Consider the following 23,031-nt stretch of genomic DNA (forward strand, 5'->3'; position numbering starts at 1 on the left):
TCCTTTTGTTACATGTACAATTATGCAAATTACTCTAAATTATAACTAAAATGTCCCCAGTATAATTGTTATTGCCTAACACAACACTGTACTCATAATTTGCTCCTGAAACCCATGGTTAAATGAGAATTTTAATGTCAAAGGATTTGAGATCACTACTAGGGAACAGGTTTGATGGAGAACTTTCAGAATGCTCAGTGCCAGTCAAAATTGTCCTCCAGTCTTAAAAAGGCAAGCTGAGCTCAAAGCTCCCTCTTACATTGACATTTCCCCCCTACCTGTGCATGATTGACAGCTACCTGGGAGCTACCTGTGTGTCTCTCACCGAGATACTGCCATGGCAAGTTGGGTAACTGCTCTGGGATCACAACACTGGTAACACTTTAAAACAAGGTTACATGAACTGGCATCAACTAATGTAGTTGTAAACTAACTATACCGAGACGTTCATCTGTGCAGCTTTGTTAGCTTTGTAAACTATTAGTTAATGGTAATTCATATTGAAATTTAAAAAAAAAACAGTTAAGCTGCTTCGATCCCCGGTCAAGCCAAAATAAGATCCACATAGCCATTGGGCCCTTGAGCAAGGCCCTTAACCCTGCATTTCTCCAGGGGAGGATTGTCTCCTGCTTAGTCTAATCAACTGTATGTCGCTCTGGATAAGAGCGTCTGCCAAATGCCATTAATGTAAATGTAATTTTGATGCTTAATATGCATTTCGGTGCTGCCACATGATTGGCTGATAAAATATTTGCATTAACAAGCTGGTGTTCAGGTCTAGCTAATAAAGTGCTCACAGAGTGTATAAATATGTATGTAACTAATACATGAACTGAGGAAAATGTATTTCCTACTTAATTAATTTATTTGTACATAATTAATTCATGATTAACAACTACATTAATGCCAATTCATGAACCTTTGACCACAACATTTTTATTTACATCTTGCTAAGCCACATTGCATTGGTTCTAGACTTGTTTTCTCCTTCTGTGGGATAAAGATAGATTGTAACTAATCCACCCTGTAAAAATAATGTCTTATTCTAATGAAGGCAGAACATTAAAACCCGCAGGGCACTTTGTCTGTCTCCCTGGGTGACGACACTGAGATGAGTCCTTTTTGATGTGCGTCCTTCTTAATTTATCACTTTTACAATACCGCCATCAAAGCAGCGCCTCTAATAAAGCACTACCAGAGGATCAAAGTTTAAAGCAAAAACGGGCAAAGATCAAATCCATCAGTACCATTAATCAGACCGTAGGGTCATTAGGGGGCCGTTTGACCCCATCCTGAAGGGGGCACCTCCGTATCCGCGCACGGGGATGACGCTAACCGTCCCCGCTGCGGGCCGGCCAATCGGACGGCTCGGCCCCGCGACCGCACCGCGCGGAGGCCAGAGAAGCGGTTTCCAGCGCCGCTGAGACACGAGGGCAAATGAGAAGTGACACGGAGCACATGGGGGAATCGGGCGCCGGGGAACAGAGGGGCAGGGATTATATATCGGGAGGGGTAATGCAGTGAGCGGATGGCTAGGTCAGTACAGGAGAGCGTAATGATTGGGCAGTAAATCTGCTACAGTGGGAAAAGATTCCAGTCAAATGGAGCATGTCTGTCCTGCCACGGCTGGCTTTATCGTTACTGTAGAAACCACTGAGCTGGGGGAACTGTATGTCAACCATTCCACCTTTCGTCATACCTTTCCGATGCCGCCAAGCCCCTACCCTTACGCCCAGGGGTTTAGCCAGGGTCAGCGCTGACCAAGTTGAGGTCTGTCCAGGTCATTTTCCACGGCTCACATAGTCTCTGTGAGCCAGTAACTGTTCTATCCTTTGACTGGTACAGGCTGAGCTCTGATGTGAGTCCAGTCCACCCCTGCCGTAACTCTCACTCTGCGACCCCCTGTTCCTCCACTTGTCGGCCAGGTGACCGGCGCTGCTGCCTGGCGGCTGCACTAACCTCTCCTCCTCTTCATCCTCCTCTTCTGCAGCTTCATCCTGCGCTCAAAGCTCAATTCCTCTTCTTCCTCAGCTCCCCATTGATGGAATGAGCTTCCATCCCACACCACAACTGCAAGGGCATCTTATCCCCTTTCAGTGTCATCTGAAGACAAACCGCCTGACACGGCAAATGGCCCTCAATCCATCAAATCAGCCCATTTCACAGGTCCCATTGACATGTTTGTAATATGTAGTATATGGGCATATGATGTATATGGGCACTTGAGCATATAATGTACCTATGTACAGTATTGTTACACCTGATAAGTCAGTGTTCTTGAACTTGTTTTGACAATAACTAAATGCAATCAATTATCATCCATTTTTTGTTTTGTAATAGATTAGTACCCTGATGAAGGCTTGGTTTTACAGAAAACGGAAAGGCATGCAATGTACTTTTTCCCAATGATTACATAATCGCATTAGTATTTTTATTGGATGAAGCTGTTGAATCAATTTTTCAGTAGGGATTTTTTTCAAAGTTGGCATAGTTTGCTTGTTATTATTTTGTTTGAGACCACTTGATCTAAAGGGCCCCAGTGTGGGGATTAGTAAGCAAGCCAGGGACGTGAGCAGCCATTTTCCTTAATCAAATGCTGCTCTTAAAAGTCTATTCAATTGTACTTTCAACCTTTTAGATTTTCACTGATATTCTATTTATTCTAATTATAGTCCCTTGCCGTCTTCAACACCCGGCTAAATTACACCAAGTACAAATCCATAATTCTGCAGCTGACAGCCACCAAGCAAGTATTCACATGACTTTCGTAATATTTGATTATCACGACTGCACTACAGGACCGTTGAGGGCAACACCCTTGCCTAAATCAACACTCTGGAATACCACAGATCGTTTTCAACATTTTATGATAAACAGACTCGTCTGTGTTGTGATACAGATCAGTTTTTTTGATATACATTTTTGGGATAATGCTCCATTGTGATCTCAACCACCCAGCAGTGTGTACAGTGAAGCGGTGTCGTAATACAGTGAAAGCCGGATTATGCCCGGGACATTAGCTCATCTGACCTGTGACAGCTGGATAATCCATATCTGATCTGTGTCCGATAGTTATTCTGCTTCAGTGTACAGATGCAGCTCTGTTGCACAGACACACACACACACACACACACACACACAGATGCACCCATACAGATGCACCAACACATACAAAACTGCGGTACACGGAAAACACGTTTCACGCATATGCCGTTCTCACCGTGAGCTATTAAAATAAACAGCGAGGCCTCAAATTATTCAGAACTCATATCCCAGTCAAACCATTCAATTTTTCACTGAGCAGCCAGCATGGCGAGAAGCAGTAATTACCTCAGTATTAAGATGCATAACGTCTTGCTTTTTAAATGCAGAGACACATAAAGAGAAAATCAATCATTCTCCAAAAACAAACGCCTGTGTGTCACAGAAGCAACAGCACCAACCCGTTGCTAACTGACACACACATTAAACACCACAGCAGCCCACCCACCCATCACAATCTGCCAGCGACTGGATCATTTTTCAGCCTCTGGAGACAAAGTGGGGATGTCTCGGCTCTCAAACCGGGCTTTTGACAAGTGTCCGTTTCATTCCATTGATTAATTGATTTCATTTGGATTTCCAGCAACCTTCTTTAAAGCTCTAAACTAGGAAGGGTAGGCTTAGCATGAACTTGTATACCTTTGGTTACATCTCATGTGAAAATCTGTAGGTTTAAAGTAAAAACCGGGGGTAACAGAAAACTTGAAATTGGAACATAAACGCCATAATGGCTTAAGCTAGGTTTTGAGGCAGCTGGCACCTGCTCGACCATCTAGCAGCTCAGACATGCTTCCAGCACGAGCTGGTTGACCAGATCCCACCCAGTTAGACCAGCTTAATGCCAGCTTGACCATGCTGGTTGACCAGATCCCACCTAGTTAGACCAGCTTAATGCCAGCTTGACCATGCTGGTTGACCAGATCCCACCCAGTTAGACCAGCTTAATGCCAGCTTGACCATGCTGGTTGACCAGCTCACACCCAGTTAGACCATCTTAATGCCAGCTTGACCATGCTGGTTGACCAGATCCCACCCAGCTAGACCAGCTTGTGACCAGCTTGGCCATGCTGGTTGACCAGCATCGAATCAGAGAAACTCACAGATAGATTCTGTAAATAATGTTACACCAGACATACGCATGCAGTACACATAATGCAGGGCACAGAAGGTTAAAAGAAAACCATGGTGTGAGGATGATGCAGATGGTATACGTTTGAAGACAGGAGAATAATCCCCGTTGCATTCAAGTGTCAGGTGGATCTACGAACACCACAAATTACACAGCTGTACTTAGAATTATAAATAAAATATAAAAACAAGCTCACCACAAATAGGTGCTAGACGATGTGTTATTTTCAAAAGAATCTCAGCAAGCCATCTGAGTAGGCCAAACAATGTCTCTAACACAGATTTGAAACAGCACATAATAGTTTGCTTCTCAACATCTATTTCTCACAGAAACAGACTAAGAGAGTACGGTTAGGTTATTTTTTGACACATTTCAACAAAAAAGGAAAAAATATATATACTTTCTACTTTTCTACACATTTTGCAAAGTGTTGGATCAGTGTAACAAGAAACAGCACATGTAGTCTATTCAGAATTAATCTCACCCCATATGCACTTAAAAGTGTCTCAGCAAGCAAGAAAATATCCATGTTGAGTACAAATATGTACAGTACAGTTTTACTGGAGGAGAACACCACTCGACACAGGCAAGGAGATACAACACCCCTTGTGTCCCGCTCTTACAAGGAAAAGTGCTTGTCTTAGTCCTACCAACCGTACACTATCATACTGGAAATTAATGGCAGAGATCGCACGACACCTCGCGCACGGTGGTCATGCTACACCTGCCTGGCCTCTGATGTCAGAGGCTGATGTCATGGTCCATATTCCCGCGCGTGACCGTGCCACACAAACCTCCACTGCAAGTTCCCACTGAAGACACCAGGCCTGTGCCACACAAACCTCCACTGCAGGCTCCCACTGAAGACACCAGGCCTGTGCCACACAAACCTCCACTGCAGGTTCCCACTGAAGACACCAGGCCTGTGCCACACAAACCTCCACTGCAGGTTCCCACTGAAGACACCAGGCCTGTGCCACACAAACCTCCACTGCAGGTTCCCACTGAAGACACCAGGCCTGTGCCACACAAACCTCCACTGCAAGTTCCCACTGAAGACACCAGGCCTGTGCCACACAAACCTCCACTGCAGGTTCCCACTGAAGACACCAGGCCTGTGCCACACAAACCTCCACTGCAGGTTCCCACTGAAGACACCAGGCCTGTGCCACACAAACCTCCACTGCAGGTTCCCACTGAGGACACCAGGCCTGTGACACCACACCGAGCCCGAAGCGACTGAGTCACGTTCAGCCCCGACAAAACATGGGACAACGGAAATGGTGGCGCATTCAACATCCTGTTGCAAACCGTGTGCGGAATGACTGACATAGGTAGGGTTTTCTACTATGCATAGCTACGATGGTGTTTGAGAAGGCCGTACTGTATGTTCTCCGGGCTTTAAAGCATTGTTGTCATTATTAATTTGGGTTAAACCCCAGAGAAAACCAACAAACTGGGGCCAAACATACCTCAAAGCCTGTTGCAAAATGTTGCACACCACTGGGAGGAGACATATCTTCCAATCCAGGAACCATAGCAAAAGTGTAGCAAAAATGTCGCGAAAACGATTTCTGATCGTGCTCCTGATGTTTGAAGGGAGGGCGGAGCCTCCAGCCGAGAGGGCACCTATCTCTTAAAGGTCACCGGTGTTTGGGATGATTGTTGTCTCTGCTGCCGGGAGTGGGCGGGAGTGCCGGTCGCCGGGGGTGACAGTGACGGCCGGCTCCCTGGCGGAGCTGTGATGGAGTGTAGGTGTGGGAGGTATGGGCTCTGGTGCCGGGGCTGGGCAGCCGTTCCTTATGATGACATACAGCACTGTGCCGCCGGTGTGGGAGCCTGCCACCAAAGGCTCTCTGTCTACCGCACATCCAAAAACAATCCCGTGGGCTTCACAACGGCACGCTGCACAAAGTTCTCTGGCCATCTATGCATTTTCACAGTGGAAGATGGTAGTATTTTCAATACACTGCCGGAGGAAAAGGAGTCTGATTTGAATGAGTGACATTATTCTCTCCACACAGCAAAATGTTCAGAGCAAAATTAACTCTGGAGAATATTTAACTCCAATCGAGTACATGTTGTACTTATGAAACTAAAACATCCAACACTGCCAGAGTTGATTTAACAATAGGGTTTTTTTCTGTGCAGAAGCGTGGGAGAGTAGAAGGAAATCACCATGGTTTCATCCTGTGTAATCATGATATCAGTTATAATAATTACAGTGACTCAGGCAATAAAGAGATTAACAACCTTGTTCGCTAGTGTTGGGTATTGGGCCTTTGACCCACAACCCACAACCCAAGAATGGTCTAAGATTATCTGGAGTATGATATAAGAACACAGTGATGAACAAAAGCAGAAAGGCAAGAGCAGCCCTTCATCCCCACTCATTTACCTGGAATCTTGAGTGAACTATCTCATCACTGTCAAGAACGGCACTGACAAATTTAACCACAGCCTTTATTTCCACTACCAATCAGGACAAATTATTCCATGCATATATAATATCTGTGTGATATGACAAAGGCACAATGTAACTTTTCATTTCCTAAAAAGAAAAGAAAAAGCCAACACAATGGAAGCGCTGACAAGCAACACCTACAAATTTTAATCGTAGTGATGTCAGTTATTCTGTTATACCAGACTGTTTTAATATACTGTACGTTTTTCTATACTTGCTGCTAGTGTGCAGTGTTAAACATACACATGGCCATTGTCCACACAAACTCTACACTGTAGTGGATAGTCTCTGGTCAATTAGAAAAGATGCATGTTCAATTACTCTGCAAGACAAGTCGTTTTCGGTACATTCACGGGAGAATCATTTAACTGATCTGGCACACAACTGAAATTTTACCCCAAACAGACATCTCATTCACAAACCCTGTTCTCTGCCTTGCATACAAGGAGAACAGCCAATTATGCTGACTTGAGAGCAGCAAGGGTATTCCCAGTCTTAAACTGTACAGGAAGCAGATTCCGTCTCTCATTGCAGGGATCACTCACATCTGCACAGCAAATTGCCGAATTGTAGGTTCGTATAGGGATCCAACTATGAGCTACACCCGCTCATATAAAACTATCATTCCAAGAGATAGTGGTGAACGGTTGTGTACACACAGGCATTGTGTACACACACGCTGTCTCTCTAACACACACACACAAACACTTACACACAGTCCTGAACTCACAGGTCAGAAGTTCTGTATTCTGAGTGCTTTTTTGCTTGCCAAAACAGAGTGGCGACGCGAATTGGGGTGGGGGTTGGGCTCCCGTTCCAGTGGCACCAGTTTTACCAAATGTTAAATCGAAACGAGCAAGTAACGAGGTACTTTACAACAAAATCAGCTAATAAATGTTGTGACACGATGATTACTTAAATACCCTAACTGGTTATATCCTTACTCTTTTCGGCGTAAAGTAATTACTAAAACGAGTGGATAATCTCCTCGCGGTTATACCAACTTCCACTTGGCGTCGTAGCTAGTTGGCTAGTGAAATATCATATCCATAAATTAAACCTCTACTTAATTAGCTAGTTGCAAAATGCGGCGGTGTTACCAAAAAATGATGTTGTGTGCAGACATTTTGTTTTTACCGTTAAAAATGTTTTACTGTTAGCGAGTGACTGATTACACCTGCTGAGTGTATGTGTAGGCTATTTAGCACCGTTAGTTACGTTGTAGCTTATTTCCAAGGTGTCACCGCTTTTATGTTAGTAATGCATAAATCAAGAGTATTAGTCTCTTGATTTAGAGGGTTGCTGCAGTTCTCCTCTTAGATTTTATTTCTTCTGTTACAGGTCAATCTTCCAACCTGTGTATGAAAACAGATATTGACTGGGCACCATCATAATAATTTTTAATGGATGCCATCTCATCTAGGCCGCGTTTAACCCATGTGTTTGACCACAAAAATGAATGGGTTGCTATCGGTTCCTACATATGTCCTCGTCAAGGAAATGGTCACAAGATTAAGAACGATCCATCGGATGCAACTCTGGCTTTCTGTGAAAGCTTGGAATTTGCTGTCACCCTTTGATAGATACCCTTTGAATTCAGCACAGATGTTAACCTCTGTCAAGGTCACACTATTCAAGCTACTTCACCCATTCTTTTCCTAAGGTTTTTTTTTCAGTAAGAGTTTAGCATTGTTGATGTAACAGAAACCGTGCTTATGGGCACCAGCTGTAAGGGTAATGTGTGCAGAGATCCTGTCCCCAGCACGTCATATTTGTTTATATCACAAGTTAACATTGGAGTGTTCTGACATCATAACTACTTACGCGTGGGGGGCGTTGCATAATCCTGACCTTAGAATGCTAATTCCAGCGAGTCTTTGACTGTTGGTGCCAGAAAGTGGCAGAATGCCGTGAGGATATGGAGGGACAATATGACCGCCGCGATGGGTCAGATACTGGGTAAAACCTGCTTTGCAAGGTCACAGGGTCACTGCAGGATCACCGAGCGACAGGAAGAGAAAGGAGGGAAATTATAAATCACTCTAAACTGTACCACAACACTGTATACTGATGACTGTACACACTGTACTGCACCTTAACACACTATACTGCATCACAACAAGCTATACTAAAACATAACACTCTATACTGTACCACAAAACAATATACCTCACTACTGCACCACATCACTCTATACTGCACTATACCATTCAATGATGCACTACAACACTCAATACTGCACCTTAACATACTATACTGCACCACACCACTCTATATTGGACCACAACACAATAAACTGCACCTAAACACTCTATACTGTGCCTAAAAACAATATACTGCACCACAATGCACTATACTGCACAGGAGCACACCATTCCATGCCACAACAAGCAATACTGCACCATGACACACTATACTGAACCATAACACTCTACACTGTACTACAACACACTGTACTGTACCATGTGACATGCTACACCATGTGACCACGACACCCCAAAATGCCACAGCACTCCGCGAAATACGGCACATCACACAATCCCACTTACAAGCACCGCCAAATGCACTGAACGAAAGAACACACAAACGCTACAAATACAGGCTTCGAAGCCACTACAGTAGGCAGCCAGGCACTGTGTGAGAGAAGAGAGCCAGGCTCACAGACGCGCTCACTGGCCAGCTAACCGCGGCGGACCGCAACCACGAGGCCCATGCTGGCGTCTGGGCACGCGAGACGAAAGGCCCCTCCTGGCTCCGCCTGGACTGCACAGCATCAGTCATGCTGAAGGCTCCCCGTACGAATCCCGCTCATTAAAAAGACATGAATGAGCCGCTCTGCACATTTATTAGTGGCGCCTTTCCACAGCAGGAAGTCCTTTTAAATTGGCAGCTGAATGAATTTGACCTTGAGCCTCGACACAGAAAATGGGGTTCCTTTAGAGTGGGGCTTTAATGGAGACCTGACCCCCCTGTTTGAGAATCGCAGTATTACAATGCAGCTATTACGGCGTGAGGGTTTGGCTTTCCGATTCAAATACAGAAGCCTCAGAAATAAACGGCAGCGGTACCAGTGGGTAACAAAAGAACCTTTGGACTCGGGCTTCACGATTTGGCATCAACAGGCAGGTCAGATTTTCATCGTATCAGAGGCTTTGAGTCTGCCAATGACATAATGACACTCAAACACAGGGTAAACAGAAAAGGCACCCAAAGGGGACCGTGGCTGTCTGTGAACCAGGCTGGCTGTCCTCAAGCAAAACTTCACAGGAAAAGTGATTACTCCAAAACTGTGAATGCTTAAAAGATCAACAAATGTCTGATCATGACAGTTCTGTTCACATGAACTGTATCTGTGTGTGCCTTAGCTGCATTTGCAACCACATAGTGTGTACACGACTAAACAGCCGTGCGATGAAGTGCAGTCGAATGTCGTCAGCTCAATATAGGCATGCCACCATTTTGGAAATATGATAAACCCATGGTGAACCCTCCTATCACAATGGTAATATGTTTTGTGTGGAGAAAAATAAAATAATAAAGTGGACTTCTGAGTGAAATTAGTGCATTTTAACTCAAGCGGAAAGTTTCCTGGGAAACTGCTTCAGTATGGCATCGGATGATCAAACATTTAATCGTTTTACAATATTTTTACCTCATTGAAATTCAAACATTTTCTCAAAGGCCAAAACTATAAAAGATGCAATGCTCTAAAACATTAATAATGTGACAAATGTCTGCAGGATTAACAGCCATGCACCTTCAATGGGAAAGATCTGTCAAGATAGCAGAATATAAATTATGTATATTCCCCAAAGCCAACCTTAGGCAAAATGTAAGAGCGTGCTCAATTTGCGCAGTTGTTTCCATACCTTGGGTTCTTTTATATGTGACAGTATTCTGTGTTAATGCATAGGGTATTGGAGTATGGATCAGACTCATGGCTCTAAGACATTGTCAAATAATGCAAAGCATTGAGAAAGTTTTCATAGAAACGCATTGGCAGCCATGTGAAGCCCTGGTTTAAAGAGTTGTGTTTTGCATGTGCAATGTGCAGCAAGGTATTTTTTCAGCAAATAATCTATAAAATATCAAATTAATACAAAAAGAAATATATATATTTATAAAAGAAAAATATAATGCATTTCTCTGTTCAATATAGCTTGTAAAAATGTATTGGCACCAATTTTACTGCAGCAATATTACCGCTAGCAGAGGCTTTTTGAGAAGCCGAAGAGCATACTTGATGTTTGGAACCCAAACCTAGTCTTCAAGCTACAGAATGAACACACCGGCTGATCCCTCTGAGGGGTAGAAAGTAGAACTCAAATGTACAATCATGAACAGGTAACCGTGTTTCATGTGCTTGATCCCGCGATACAGAGGGCTCAAAGAAACATGCTCTGGTGAGATGGGAGTTTGATAGGAGAACTGGATGGCTGACATCTTTTCTTATTTGGCTGGAAACACCAGACAGAGTTTCCCACACAAAATCACTTGAACATAACATTCTGCCAGATCAAACCAGACTGTGAAGATCTCTGGCAAACTCAAAATGACATCATTCTCAGAAAAAGTGTGGAAATTTCCTTGACCTCATTTGAATGAAGGAAGCCCCCCTCCCCTTCACATTGGATTATTAGTGGGGCCACATGGGCTAAGTAACCATACCAGCATGGTAATAAACTGAGCCACGAAGCTGCAGTGAGACTTCAGCTTAACCTGCAGTGTGAACCTTAAAGGCAAGCCTTCTGGAGGCCTGGTGTGACATGGGCATCTAACCTGACTGTGCTGTCCTGGTGTGACACAGAGTGGAACATGCTGGGCACTTCACAGCTGAAGACAAAGACTCCCACATGGCTCTTCCTCACCACACACACACATACACTCACTGAGCACTTTGTTGGGTATTTATTAGACTTATTTATTTTACTTATTGGTCTTCTGCTGCTGTAGCCTATCCACTTAGAGGTTTGATGCATTGCCTGTTCAAACATGCTCTTCTGCATACCACTATTGTAATGTGTGGTTATTTGGGTTACGGTCACCTTCCTGTCAGCTTCGACCAGTCTGGCCCTTCTCCTCTGACCTCTCTCATTAACAATGTTTTTCTGCTCTCAGAATTGCTGTTCACTGGATGTTTTAGTTTTTCGCACCATTCTCTGCACACTCTAGAGACTGTTGTGCATGAAAATCCCAGGAGATCAGCGGTTTCTGAGATACTCAAACCATCTGACATTTGGTCTGAAAAACAGCTGAACCTCTTGACCATGTCTGCATGCTTTACTTTAGTTGCTGCCCCATGATTGACTGATTCAATATTTGCATTAACAAGCTGGTGTACAGGTCTGCCAATAAAGTGCTCACTGAGTGTATAAACACACACACACACACACACACACCTGAAGTCAGCATCTGATCTTGACATTGGTACCTTCAGTGAAATGAAAACAATATTCCTTAATGCGCATGAGTGTGGGGCTACGGACGGGGTTATGAAGTAACGAGGTGTACGTGGGTTAAGACTGAGATTAAGTGCAGGGATCAAGAACCCCGAGAAATAAACAAAAACACCTGGCTAATCGTTACTCCAGAATCAATTCTGAAGCTGCCATCGATTTTGTCCTGAACTAAAGAAATGACTTTTGTTTCAATGCTTTGGACAGGTCTGAGTACAACAGCACTTCAACCATCTCTGAGCTCCAGTTTTCCATTCTACCACTTCCATCTACTTCTCTGGCCAAACACTAATGAAGATGAACCATTGACCTCCGGTGGGTCTGCTACTCTGGATATGAATCAAGTTAAATGCAGCAACAATCCCTCAAACAGCCACCGTTCCACTCATGTAGTTTAAAACAGTACAGCACTTTGTATACATGTCACTTCCACGACTAATTTCACTTCCACCAAAGTGGACATAAATGAGATGAAAATATGGTCGATTGCAGTTTCGCTCAAAAGGTGAACAGTCAGTTCAGTTCAACATAACTGCCACAGCTTCCTGGGGTGTAGACATTACCTAAATGCATGGGTTAGGTTGCTTATAGGTTGCAGGACTTCAGCTACCTTTCAGCTAGCTTGTATAAAATGTATGACCACTGTTAAAATGCATGAAGCTGCAAAAAATCCAACAACCTTAGGGCTATTACTGCTTTATGTTCACTGCTGTCATACCAAACAGGGATTACACCTAATTCAAGAGGAAAGTCCCACAAAAATTACAGGGAAGTTGTTCATTTATGAAAGGAGGTAATTATTTTCTTTTTGAAACAGAATGTACCCACAATGCATTGCAACTTAAGCAAGGAACTTCTGTGAGGAATCTGACGCGCTGTAAGCAACAGCAAACGAACATATCACCCGCCATTTACCTTCCAAGCAACACGTCCTCCACAGTCCCGAGTGGGTCATGACCTCCTCGTTCTTCTTGCTGGTCTCGTTCTCGCTGACCGACTTGATCTTGCATACGCCGCGTGAGTAGAGCCAGTAGTCCGTGCCCACTGCTATAGTCATGAGACTGAAGGCGGCGAAGGCGCCCACAGTGGTCAATAACATCTGAACTCCGCGGTCAAACAGACCCATGTTTCCGCATTCTATGAAAGGGGGACCCCCTTTCCTCTTGACGTACAGGAAATAAATATTTGTAAATTTACGGGACCAAACCTAATCAGAAATGGGTTATTTTTGATTGCTGAGAGGGTAGGGGAGACGTCGTGGTAGGAATCCTATGATGGTTTATGTATAATGATTGAAGAAATGAGAAATGCGACGCTGTAATAGGTCGGGTTAAGGTGAAAGCAGGGGACAGCTAGAGTTGAGCCTTTCGTATAGTTACAGCAGCCAGGGTGTTACTCAAACGATATTGGAGTCGTCAAACTGGGCGGTTAACGAATTTACCACTTATATTTTACAGCCGCTCTTCTAGTAATGGCGACAAACCACCAAAAATTCCAAGAGGTGGATATTCAACTGAGTGTTGAAGTCAGTAGGCTATAGCTGCAAAAAAAAAAAAAAGCCAAGTAAATTGCTAACTCTGATATATCTCGATCTCCACGGAAATGCACTGTAGATGAATGATTTTTGGGTTTGTAAACAGCAGATTCGCTTGAAATAAAGCAATTTCTTCGGTCCCACTTGTAAAAAGCAAATTAGCACGTGTCTCTCTCCAAAGCCAACTTGTATGTTGATGTGTTCAGTTCAGCATATGTGTGCAGTGCATTAGTACTCTGAGTTAAGCGTTGAATTCAAAGGGCGCTGAGGATGGAGGTGTGAGGTTAGAGAAATGGCAGGCTTGTATGCACCACAGTTTTAACAAGCACGCCAATAAACAATTTTAAGAAGGAACGCAGGCTAATTAAGGATATTGGTTGTGTGTCCACAGGCTACTCCTAAATTTCTGCCAACACGCGCTATAACCTGACTATAGCCGACGTATAGATCTGCCTACCTTACTCGGTATCTGTCTACAATATGTAGCCTATATATGCTCACACATTTAACTGCCTAATAACAAGGAGAAACGGAGAGAAGCAGGGACAGAAAAATAAGGGTCGGGGTAAATGTAACAAAATAAAGAAGCAACTACACAGATAAATTAATGCAAATAGGCAACGTCCCCCGGATCAATAATAAACGAATAAATACATAATCAAGGGGCTAACATAAATGTAACAAACAAAATCAATGGCGGGATGAAGCAATCAACCTCCGTAAATAAATAAGTAAACAACAGATAAAATGAAGTCGTAAAAATAAAACAACCGCTAGTTTTCCTTTTTTCTAAAATTCTGATCTCCAGTTTCCATATGTAGCTCCTAGCTCGTAGAAGGTTTCCACAGGAAATATGAATCTACTGTCAGAAGAGGTACCGACGACGATCCGGCGAGAGCGGGGTTCATCCACCAAGGCAAACCGACCATTACTCGACATGCAGCCGGGTAGAAGAAGAGGACGAGGCGGGGGCGCCGCCGGAACCGCTCCACGCCTGTAGTATTGCTGTAGCTGCAGCTCGGGTATCCAAATCCGCGGCTGTTGTATCACACCCAAAACTGGAACCAGAGCCAACCCGCTTGCATAGCCCTTGCGCCATGTAAGAATAAAAATGGTACCAAATGAATTATAAAGAAAATGGAAAGAAAATTTCAGATGAGATGAAACACAGCAGCAATCCTTATTTTATGCCTCCCTTTTTCTTGAACGTTCAGATAGAAGTGGAGAGGTGGGGAGGGTGGGAGGCTGGAGGAAAAAAAAAAGACACAGCCAGAAGAAAAGATCCACGGTACACCACGCCACACCGACACCGCACAGCCCGAGAGCAGTCAAGGGGGGAACAGATTGGAGCCAGTGTATTGAGGTTGTCAGTGTCAGCGCTGTACATTTGATTTCTCCGTCTTTATCTCGGGTGATGGCTCTTGTCTAGTGTGTCTGCGCAAATTCCCCCCGTTTATTTTTAAGAATTTTTTTTTCACACCAATTGACTGGCGCGCTTCGCTCTCCGTCGAGCTCTTGTTGCTGGAATGATATAAAAGGTTTTAATTCGTTCAGGTGTGTGTGTTGGGGGGAGGGGGAGGGGGAGGGGGGGGGGGGTATAGCCTACATGTGTGTGTGTGAAAATAAGGGGGTGGGATTTCTGAGAACTGGGAGAGATATATTTTATTTACCACTGTTGTCAAAAAGTCCAGTTGCACAGCTATTCTCTTTAGATTAAGTGACCATTTTCATATATAAGTGAAAAATGAAGTAGCCTCGCGGCACGCTGATAGCCTACTGGTAGTGCGTGAAAACTATTAATCTTTTTTGTGTTTAGGAACTCCCGTCTTTCCTTTATACACACAGCCCAGCTTATCCAATGTCGGCTATTTCTCCCAACTACTCTTCTGGACTTCGAGGAGGACTTCATTTGCGAAAGGTGAAAGCCGGAAATGTCACGATCCTGAAAGCGAAAGATTGGGCCCCGCTTGTTTGACAATGTCCGTCCTTGTACACAATGCCCTGTCCCGTGGTTCTGAAACGGACAGCTCCTCGGAATTTCCGTTCTTCCATTCGTGTGCCATGTCTCCCTCTTGCTTTAGCGCCACGCATTTACAACTTGAGCGTGTCCCGGCGACTTTATGGTAAAATTAAATAGGTGGTGGTGGGCTCGTTATTGCCTCTATAGGGATTTGGTATCTCTTTTTGCTCACCCCCTTCCCCCATTTTTCTCAATGTATTTTTCTTCGTTGGCTCTGGAAGAAAGATATTTGAATGAAATATAACATTTTTTTTCAGGTACGCTTGTAAGTAGAATTTAGATGTATAATAGTAAGAGTAAATTCAGTGTAATTGCTTAATATAATGTAGGCTATGTAATGTATATTTATCGCCATACTCAACTATTTGAACTATGTACATACCCAGTAAAACTGTACCCCATAAAGAAATTGATTATTTTGGCGTCTTCACATTCAAGCTGGGGTTAATTTCTGTGATCACACTGCTAAAAAAAAAAAACGTTGTGACGTCACCACTGACGTATGTGCCTAGTTTTGACCTCAGATCTACTCCCACGGGGACTTAGGTCTGTTCACCTCCTCACTATGCTGGAAAATGTTTTTAAGTCTTTAGGCCTCAGGAAATGTAAGCCCCCTTTAAACGTTTGGTTTCTGAGAATAGTCAGAGGCGTGTGTGTGCCTGCTGTGGGCATCCATTAGCAAAAGAGTATGTGGTGTCCTGTTTGTGTGTGTGTGTGTGTGTGTGTGTGTGTGTGTGAGAGAGAGAGAGAGAGAGAGAGAGAGAGAGAGAGCAGGGAGTGAGAGATTAGCCTTTTCCCAATACAGCCCTCCTGCACTGTAGTAGAGGACATATTTAACATTCCGGTGTGCTCGCTCTCTCAGCCAGTCAGTGATACAGAGCACTGATACATTACCTTCTGATGCAGGGAGGGGAGGGGAGGGGAGGGGGGGGGGGGGGTAGCCAATGAGTTATGCATTTGTAAAGTTCTGAAGAGAGTCCGTACTCTATGATGCAATAGTGCAGTATAAATGCTCAAACACCTATGGGCATACTGTTTTAATTATTTCATCATGCACAATTTTCATATGAGAATATGAAAGAAACTACAGTCAGGCACTGTATTCATAAAAATGAAAGAATGCAATGTCAGTTTCAATATCTGAACTCAGAAACATCTGAGTTATGCAACTGGTGTGTGGTAATAATGTGGGTGTGTATGATTTATCTGTTTATGCATTCTCTCAAAACCTCTCTAAACCATTATTTCTCTCACACACACATACACACAAACACACACAGACACACTCAGACACAAATACACACAGACAGACAAACACACACACACACACACACACACATGCACACTCAGACACATACACACATAGTCACATGCACACATACACACACACACACACACAGATATACAGTGTGTCAACACAAGACAGCCAGAGAGATGTACTGTTCTGATGCAGTTGTGTAGTTGTGAGGGTCCAGACCCCTCCCTCAGAGACTAGCAGCACTGCAGTGTGTGCCAGTGAGCTGTGATCTCCCCCAATCAGGCCCTTTGGCCAAGACTGCATTCTTCAGTGGGCTCCCCTGTTTACAGAGAGCAGCGTAGCACACTGATCCAAAGCTGCAGAGTCCTAGTTGATAGTTAAAAGTAGTGACTAGCAGCATACGCTTCAGAGGAGATGCTTGTCTGTGGTCATGAATTCCCAATGAAGAAGTTACATTATTGCGAATTAATATGATTGAGCATTTTATATTAATAATACTAACAATAATACAAATAACAGTTGCAGACAGTTTTAAATTATGGTGGGAATTAGCTGAACTCCAAGTTTGGCAGCAAATGTATTAAATAAAAAAATAACAATAAATATGAAGAGAACTAATGTGTCGAGCTTCTCCTGGTTCGGTTATCTGGGTACAGAGTGACTTTCCAAAGTCCTTTTATGTGCAATGTATGGCTTTTTACAATGAAATAATGCAGACAGTGGCCAAATCTTTGAGCTGAAAGAACTCCCTCATCTATATTGTGACAACGGGGAAAGATATAAAGGTGAAATGGAGACTAGAGGGAAGCTGGAAGCAGATTGTATACTAAAAACTAAAGTCAAACATCAGACAAAGGGAAGATTAATTCAACACAATCCAAAACAACTGAGGAGGACAAGGACTGAGGGAATTAGCTCACAGCGAACAGCTTCAGTGCACAAACCAACACCAATAATAAAAAAATGAAATGGAAAAAAGCAGAAACGCACATGAGGTGTGATGGGTATGCTGTGCTGAGGAGGATGCTCTTATTACGGCCTGAACAGCCATCATGCTGACATGGATAAACAGTGCGTCCCCACCGTGAGGGGCATAGAGTCCTGGGCAGTCCAACAGCAAAGTGTGATCATAATCCTCTCTATTGCAGTCATTATCATGACCGTCATCATTATTATTTTCATAATAATTATTAGTTCATCACTCTGTTCGCCACAACCATTATTTTCATCATCACTATACCTGTTACCGTCATTATTATTTTCATCTTCACCATCACTTCTTTTGGGAGGGAAGGTGAGACAGTTAAGCTGGTGACCTCAATAAAAGGGCCCTTAAGAAGTGACCGTTAGGGTCTGCCCACTAAAGTCTGCTCATCCCTGTGTCACCCGTAGCAGTACCTGAAGGTTGCCCTGTTGGAAGAGCTCCAGCTCTGTGTTTTCACAAAAACCCACATCACTACCCAATCAAACATTAGTGCTAATCAGAGCTGCAAAACCACCTAGGAATATAAACTAGAGAAAACAGGGAGTGAACTGTGCTCCTGAGTTAAAAAAAAAAAAAAGAAATTGAAAAAAAGAAGATTTCTTTCTGCCAGTTAATTGAACCTGATTACCAGGGGTCCCCTGTGGACCTTCTCTCTGGAATCCCTGCTGGCACAAGGATGTGCTCCTCTCGACAGGGCTAAACAGATGGTGGTCTCAAAGCGGCCTACTCAAAAGCCTGTAATATCAGAGCCAAACATACCGGGCAAATCCCTGCTCTAACAAAGAGCACAGCGCATGGAATCTCATCACTGTCTTTTGGTGGAGCTGTGTGGTACTAGAAATTAGGACCTCAGACACTGGACAACAGTGCATTTTAGGGTTAACGTGATTGGGCTACAGGGGTGGCTAGCCTTGGCTTTTCAGAGCCACAGGAGCTGCTGGTTTTCGTCTTTACAGACAAATCACTCAGCATCCAGTTTTGACCCAAGTAGCCAGTTAGGTGAGGTTTGTTAACAGTATATTCACCTAGTACAACTAACCAATAAAATGCCAAGCAATAAAAACACCAGGAGGCCAGGGTGGCACAATTACAGGCTAGACACAGCAACCACATTACTAAGACTGAGTCACATTGCTCTATTGCTAAACAAAAGTGAGTATGCCTCTTAATTGTCACAGTTAAATGTATACTCTGTAGAATAGACAGGGGAACGGTTAATTGCATTCAGTATGGCTGTGACTGCCAGCTCACTGGCCCACTGTCTGCACATTGCTAGTCCAGCAAGTGTCACCACAGAGTTCCTGGATCTGTTTTGCTGGTATCTGTTTCACTGGTGTTTGCCAACAACAATGCCTCTATTCCTGGCATCTTCTCCTTGCTCTTGTCCCCAGAAAGGTATAAAATTCTCTCTTCAAAAACCTTTCTCTCATTGCCAAGCCTTAAAAGGAGACTACCTCTGGCAGTCTGGATCCCATAGCCCCTTGACTCCTGCGATGCTGAGGTAAAATAAATAAATATCAGGAAGGATATTAATATACATGTTTCCCCCGTTTATGAACTTCTGAGACTGTCTGGGCTTAGCTATTGCTGTTGTCAGAGCAACAGCCTAGGGGAAGAAAAAAACATAAAACAACAAACAAAAAACCCCAGAAAGATACAACTAGTGAACTTGCAAATTCAGCAGTTAATATCTGGATAAAACTGATAACTCGTATTCACCCCCAACACAACCACACCCCCTTTACAACCACTTCACCCTTATTTACCATTTCAACATAAAAATAAATAGCTTCTAAAATAAAAGCTCAACTCCCACTCAGCTGGCACACGGCACATACGCATTCTGGCCAAGCTTGAAGGATGACAGTTACATTTACATTTTAGCAGAGGCTCTTTCCCAGAGCAGCTTATGTGGTTTGCATTTATGTACAATGCATTTACACAGCTTATTATTTACTGGGGCAATTCAGGTTAAGTAACTTGTTGAAGGGTACATTAGCAGTGCTGCTTGTGGTAATCAAAGCGATAACCTTGCAGTTGCAGGCCCAGTTTCCATTTCCCAAACCAGAATGTGCAAGAAGTCTACCTGAGGCCGCTTTTCCACCTCCAGCCACTCTGGTTACTGCAGCGGACTGGTGGGGTCACGTCCTTCAAAGGGAAACGGTGATACAGCGCTAAATACGCCGCTGAGCTGAGCAGAGTAGCTTGTGTAATATTGTATTTTACACTGATACATAAGCGCATGAGATACACTTTATGTGACTAACACTGATGTTCTACGCCCCTCTACAGTTCTCTACATGAGAGCACCTGCTAAGTGAGTGTAATGTAATATATGTATGCTCTGTGAATGGCTTGCACAGCAATGGCAACCATCGAGCTGGCTCATTTTGCATTAGATGATCCTAATATCGATCTGTGTAACTGTGTACTGCATTTATACAGAAATTACATTTACTGATATATAATAACCACCGTGATTACCTGCGGTGCTTCACCTCTCTGTGGCAGCCATCTTGAGACCATGTCAAGTCCATTGGGAACATACCTGCACCAAGGGAGAGTACCTAAGCAGGACGGATCACCCACCAGCAGCTGAATTCCTCTTTAAAAAATAGTATCTAATTTGTTCATTGTCTTACATGAACTCATTTTGATTATAAGAAAGCGTGAAAGGTCATTTTATTTAGAGTGCACAGAGGACAAGCTGTGCCGCTGTTGAGAAATCTAAATCAGTGCCCTTTTTAATCAAGCGCACTAATCAGATCAAGGTCTTTATCTGATGCAGGCAGGTAAGATATTTCAGAGTTTTCAGCTCTCATACCACCAATTGAACACAGTCAGGGTAGACAGGTGTACAGTCAGTAGAAAAGGGGTGTCCAGTCAGTAGAAAATAGGTGTGCATTCAGTAGGGAACAGGTTTACAGTCAGGAATGTATTTGTTACAGTGTAACCATGGTTCTCTGGGTGAAGAGACTATCTTTCCACCCTGTTCCATATGTATGGGGAAGGATCTCCTCTGGTCAATAGACATGGATACTCTCTGTGCCAGCCATGCCCTGATAAGTGCTCTATAAAGCACCCAAGTTGGCATGGTATCACATTTGATCAACCCTGTCTCATGGAGAATCATGGTTACACCACAAGCAATACATTCTCTTTCCTATCTCTCCACCCTGTTACACATTCCTTATGTACTCTGTGAGACACACTGCAAAGAGATGAGGCAGTTGTGTCCAGCAAAGTGCAACACAAATGAACTGTTTACACCCCTCCAGGTGCAAGGACCAACTCTGAGAGGGTGGAAGGCCGCTCAGCCTGCCCGATGCAAGCTGACTTAAGTGACAGTCCTGCACACTTTTTTGACACGTTCCCCAAGGACCATCTTCCTCGCTCAATGCCCTAACTGGGCAGAGACTGTTTCAGAGCATCTTGCTGGCAGTGGAAGAATGCTCATAGCTTGATGGACCGTAAATTTGAGTCGGAAGTATCTTGAGAAAGAAAGAAGGGTTAGGATGAAGTGCTATCCCTACCCCCTCTGGGAGGAATCAACAGCAGTCCCATGGACTGATAGAGGCTGCATTTACGCCATTCTCCTAGCAGATGTAATGCTAATAGAAAGGCAGTTTTGAAGGATACCCACTTCAAGTCAACAGTGTGAGAGAAAGTGATGAAGAGCAAGTAGAACGACCCCAATTCCAAGAATGTTTGTGTGGCGAGATATCCAGGTTCCTGACCAATGGCCGGACACCTGTGCACTTCACCAAATATGCATCTGCAGATATCATCGAGCAGAGGATCACCCCAGGGTGTTCCCTCTTGCCACTTTGCTGGGGACTTCCCACAGCAGAGGGCCCTCTGCAGTCTAAGTGACTGGCGCTTTAGATAGACCTCGGCCCAGGGAGGCACCTGAACCATCCCTGCCCATGAGGTGGAGACCCAGCTTCCAGCTGACCCTTAACCCTGGTTGGAATAGGAGAGGCATCCTCTGAAAATCTTCTGCCTCTCTGCTGTCAAAGCCAAAATCATTATCCTGGAATCCAGGACCATCCCCTGGAACCATGCTGCCCAGTCAGGTTCCAACTTGCTCTTCTTTAAGTTGGGATGAAGGCCAAAAGTTTGAAAGTGTCCCGAGAGCTGGGTTGTGTATACCGCTGGTATTGTCCAGGTTCTCTCAGAGCTGGAAACGTTCCTAGAGCTTTTCCCAGAAGGTAAAACAACACACACACATACACACCAGTAGTGAAGGCAGCCATTAGGTTGATTTGCCCCAGGACATGTCAACATTTCTGCCCAGATGGGCTGGGAATTGAACCTGGATCAATTACCAGACAATGTGTATAGGTATTATTACCTATCTGCATTAAGCTTACAAAACTGCGTGCAGTGCGCCCATAACAGCTGCAGTAAGATCCCTGGTTTGACTGCTTCGTGGCTCACTGGTTCTAATGCTGTACTTATTGACTGGATCTATGCTGTGCTTATTGACTGGATACCATACAGCACCTTTCCTGCTGAAGCCAACACGTCAGCATCGCAACAGGTTGCTAGCTAACACTATTGCGTACAATATATCCAATAGAGTATCAGTTAAGCTGGAAAGATATACAAGCAATGACCACCAGGGAGGCTGCCCAAAGGACAGACCACTGCTGTAGAAGTTTCCTTTCGTACTTTCTCAATCACACATTCTAGAGAGCTGTCTGGAGATCAAATGATCAGTGATACCACACCATCTTACATTCTTGATAGGTCACATCTAATGACCAGGGTGGATCCTTCTCTGCACATATGAAATACAAGGGTGGAGTAATACAAAAGAGAATATTGAGTAGTGAACCGGCGTGTATTCAGTAGAGAACAGGTGTACAGCCAGTAGTGAACAGGTGTACTGTCAGTAGAGAGCAGGTGTGTAGTCAGTAGAGAACAGGTGGGTAGTCAGTAGAGAACAGGTATACAGTCAGTAGAGAACAGGTGTGTAGTCAGTAGAGAACAGGTGTCCAGTCAGTAGTGAACAGGTGGGTAGTCAGTAGAGAATTGGTGTACAGCCAGTAGTGAACAGGTGTACTGTCAGTAGAGAGCAGGTGTGTAGTCAGTAGAGAACAGGTATACAGTCAGTAGAGAACAGGTGTCCAGTCAGTAG

At 44.0% G+C, this 23,031-nt stretch overlaps 1 protein-coding gene across 1 annotated transcript in view; it reads right to left on the reverse strand.

The window, feature by feature from the left end:
- LOC133122090 (voltage-dependent calcium channel gamma-2 subunit-like) overlaps positions 1 to 14,824 on the reverse strand; it is a 74,392-nt gene extending 59,568 nt beyond the window's left edge. Inside the window, exon 1 of the mRNA XM_061231787.1 lies at positions 13,007 to 14,824. Within this exon, the coding sequence (XP_061087771.1) occupies positions 13,007 to 13,217 (211 nt within the window). The 5' untranslated portion in view covers positions 13,218 to 14,824. The remainder of the gene's footprint in view (positions 1 to 13,006) is intronic.
- Positions 14,825 to 23,031: the final 8,207 nt, after the last annotated feature.

This window comes from Conger conger, chromosome 2 (assembly GCF_963514075.1).
Source record: "Conger conger chromosome 2, fConCon1.1, whole genome shotgun sequence".
In the NCBI taxonomy this organism is placed as follows: domain Eukaryota; kingdom Metazoa; phylum Chordata; class Actinopteri; order Anguilliformes; family Congridae; genus Conger; species Conger conger.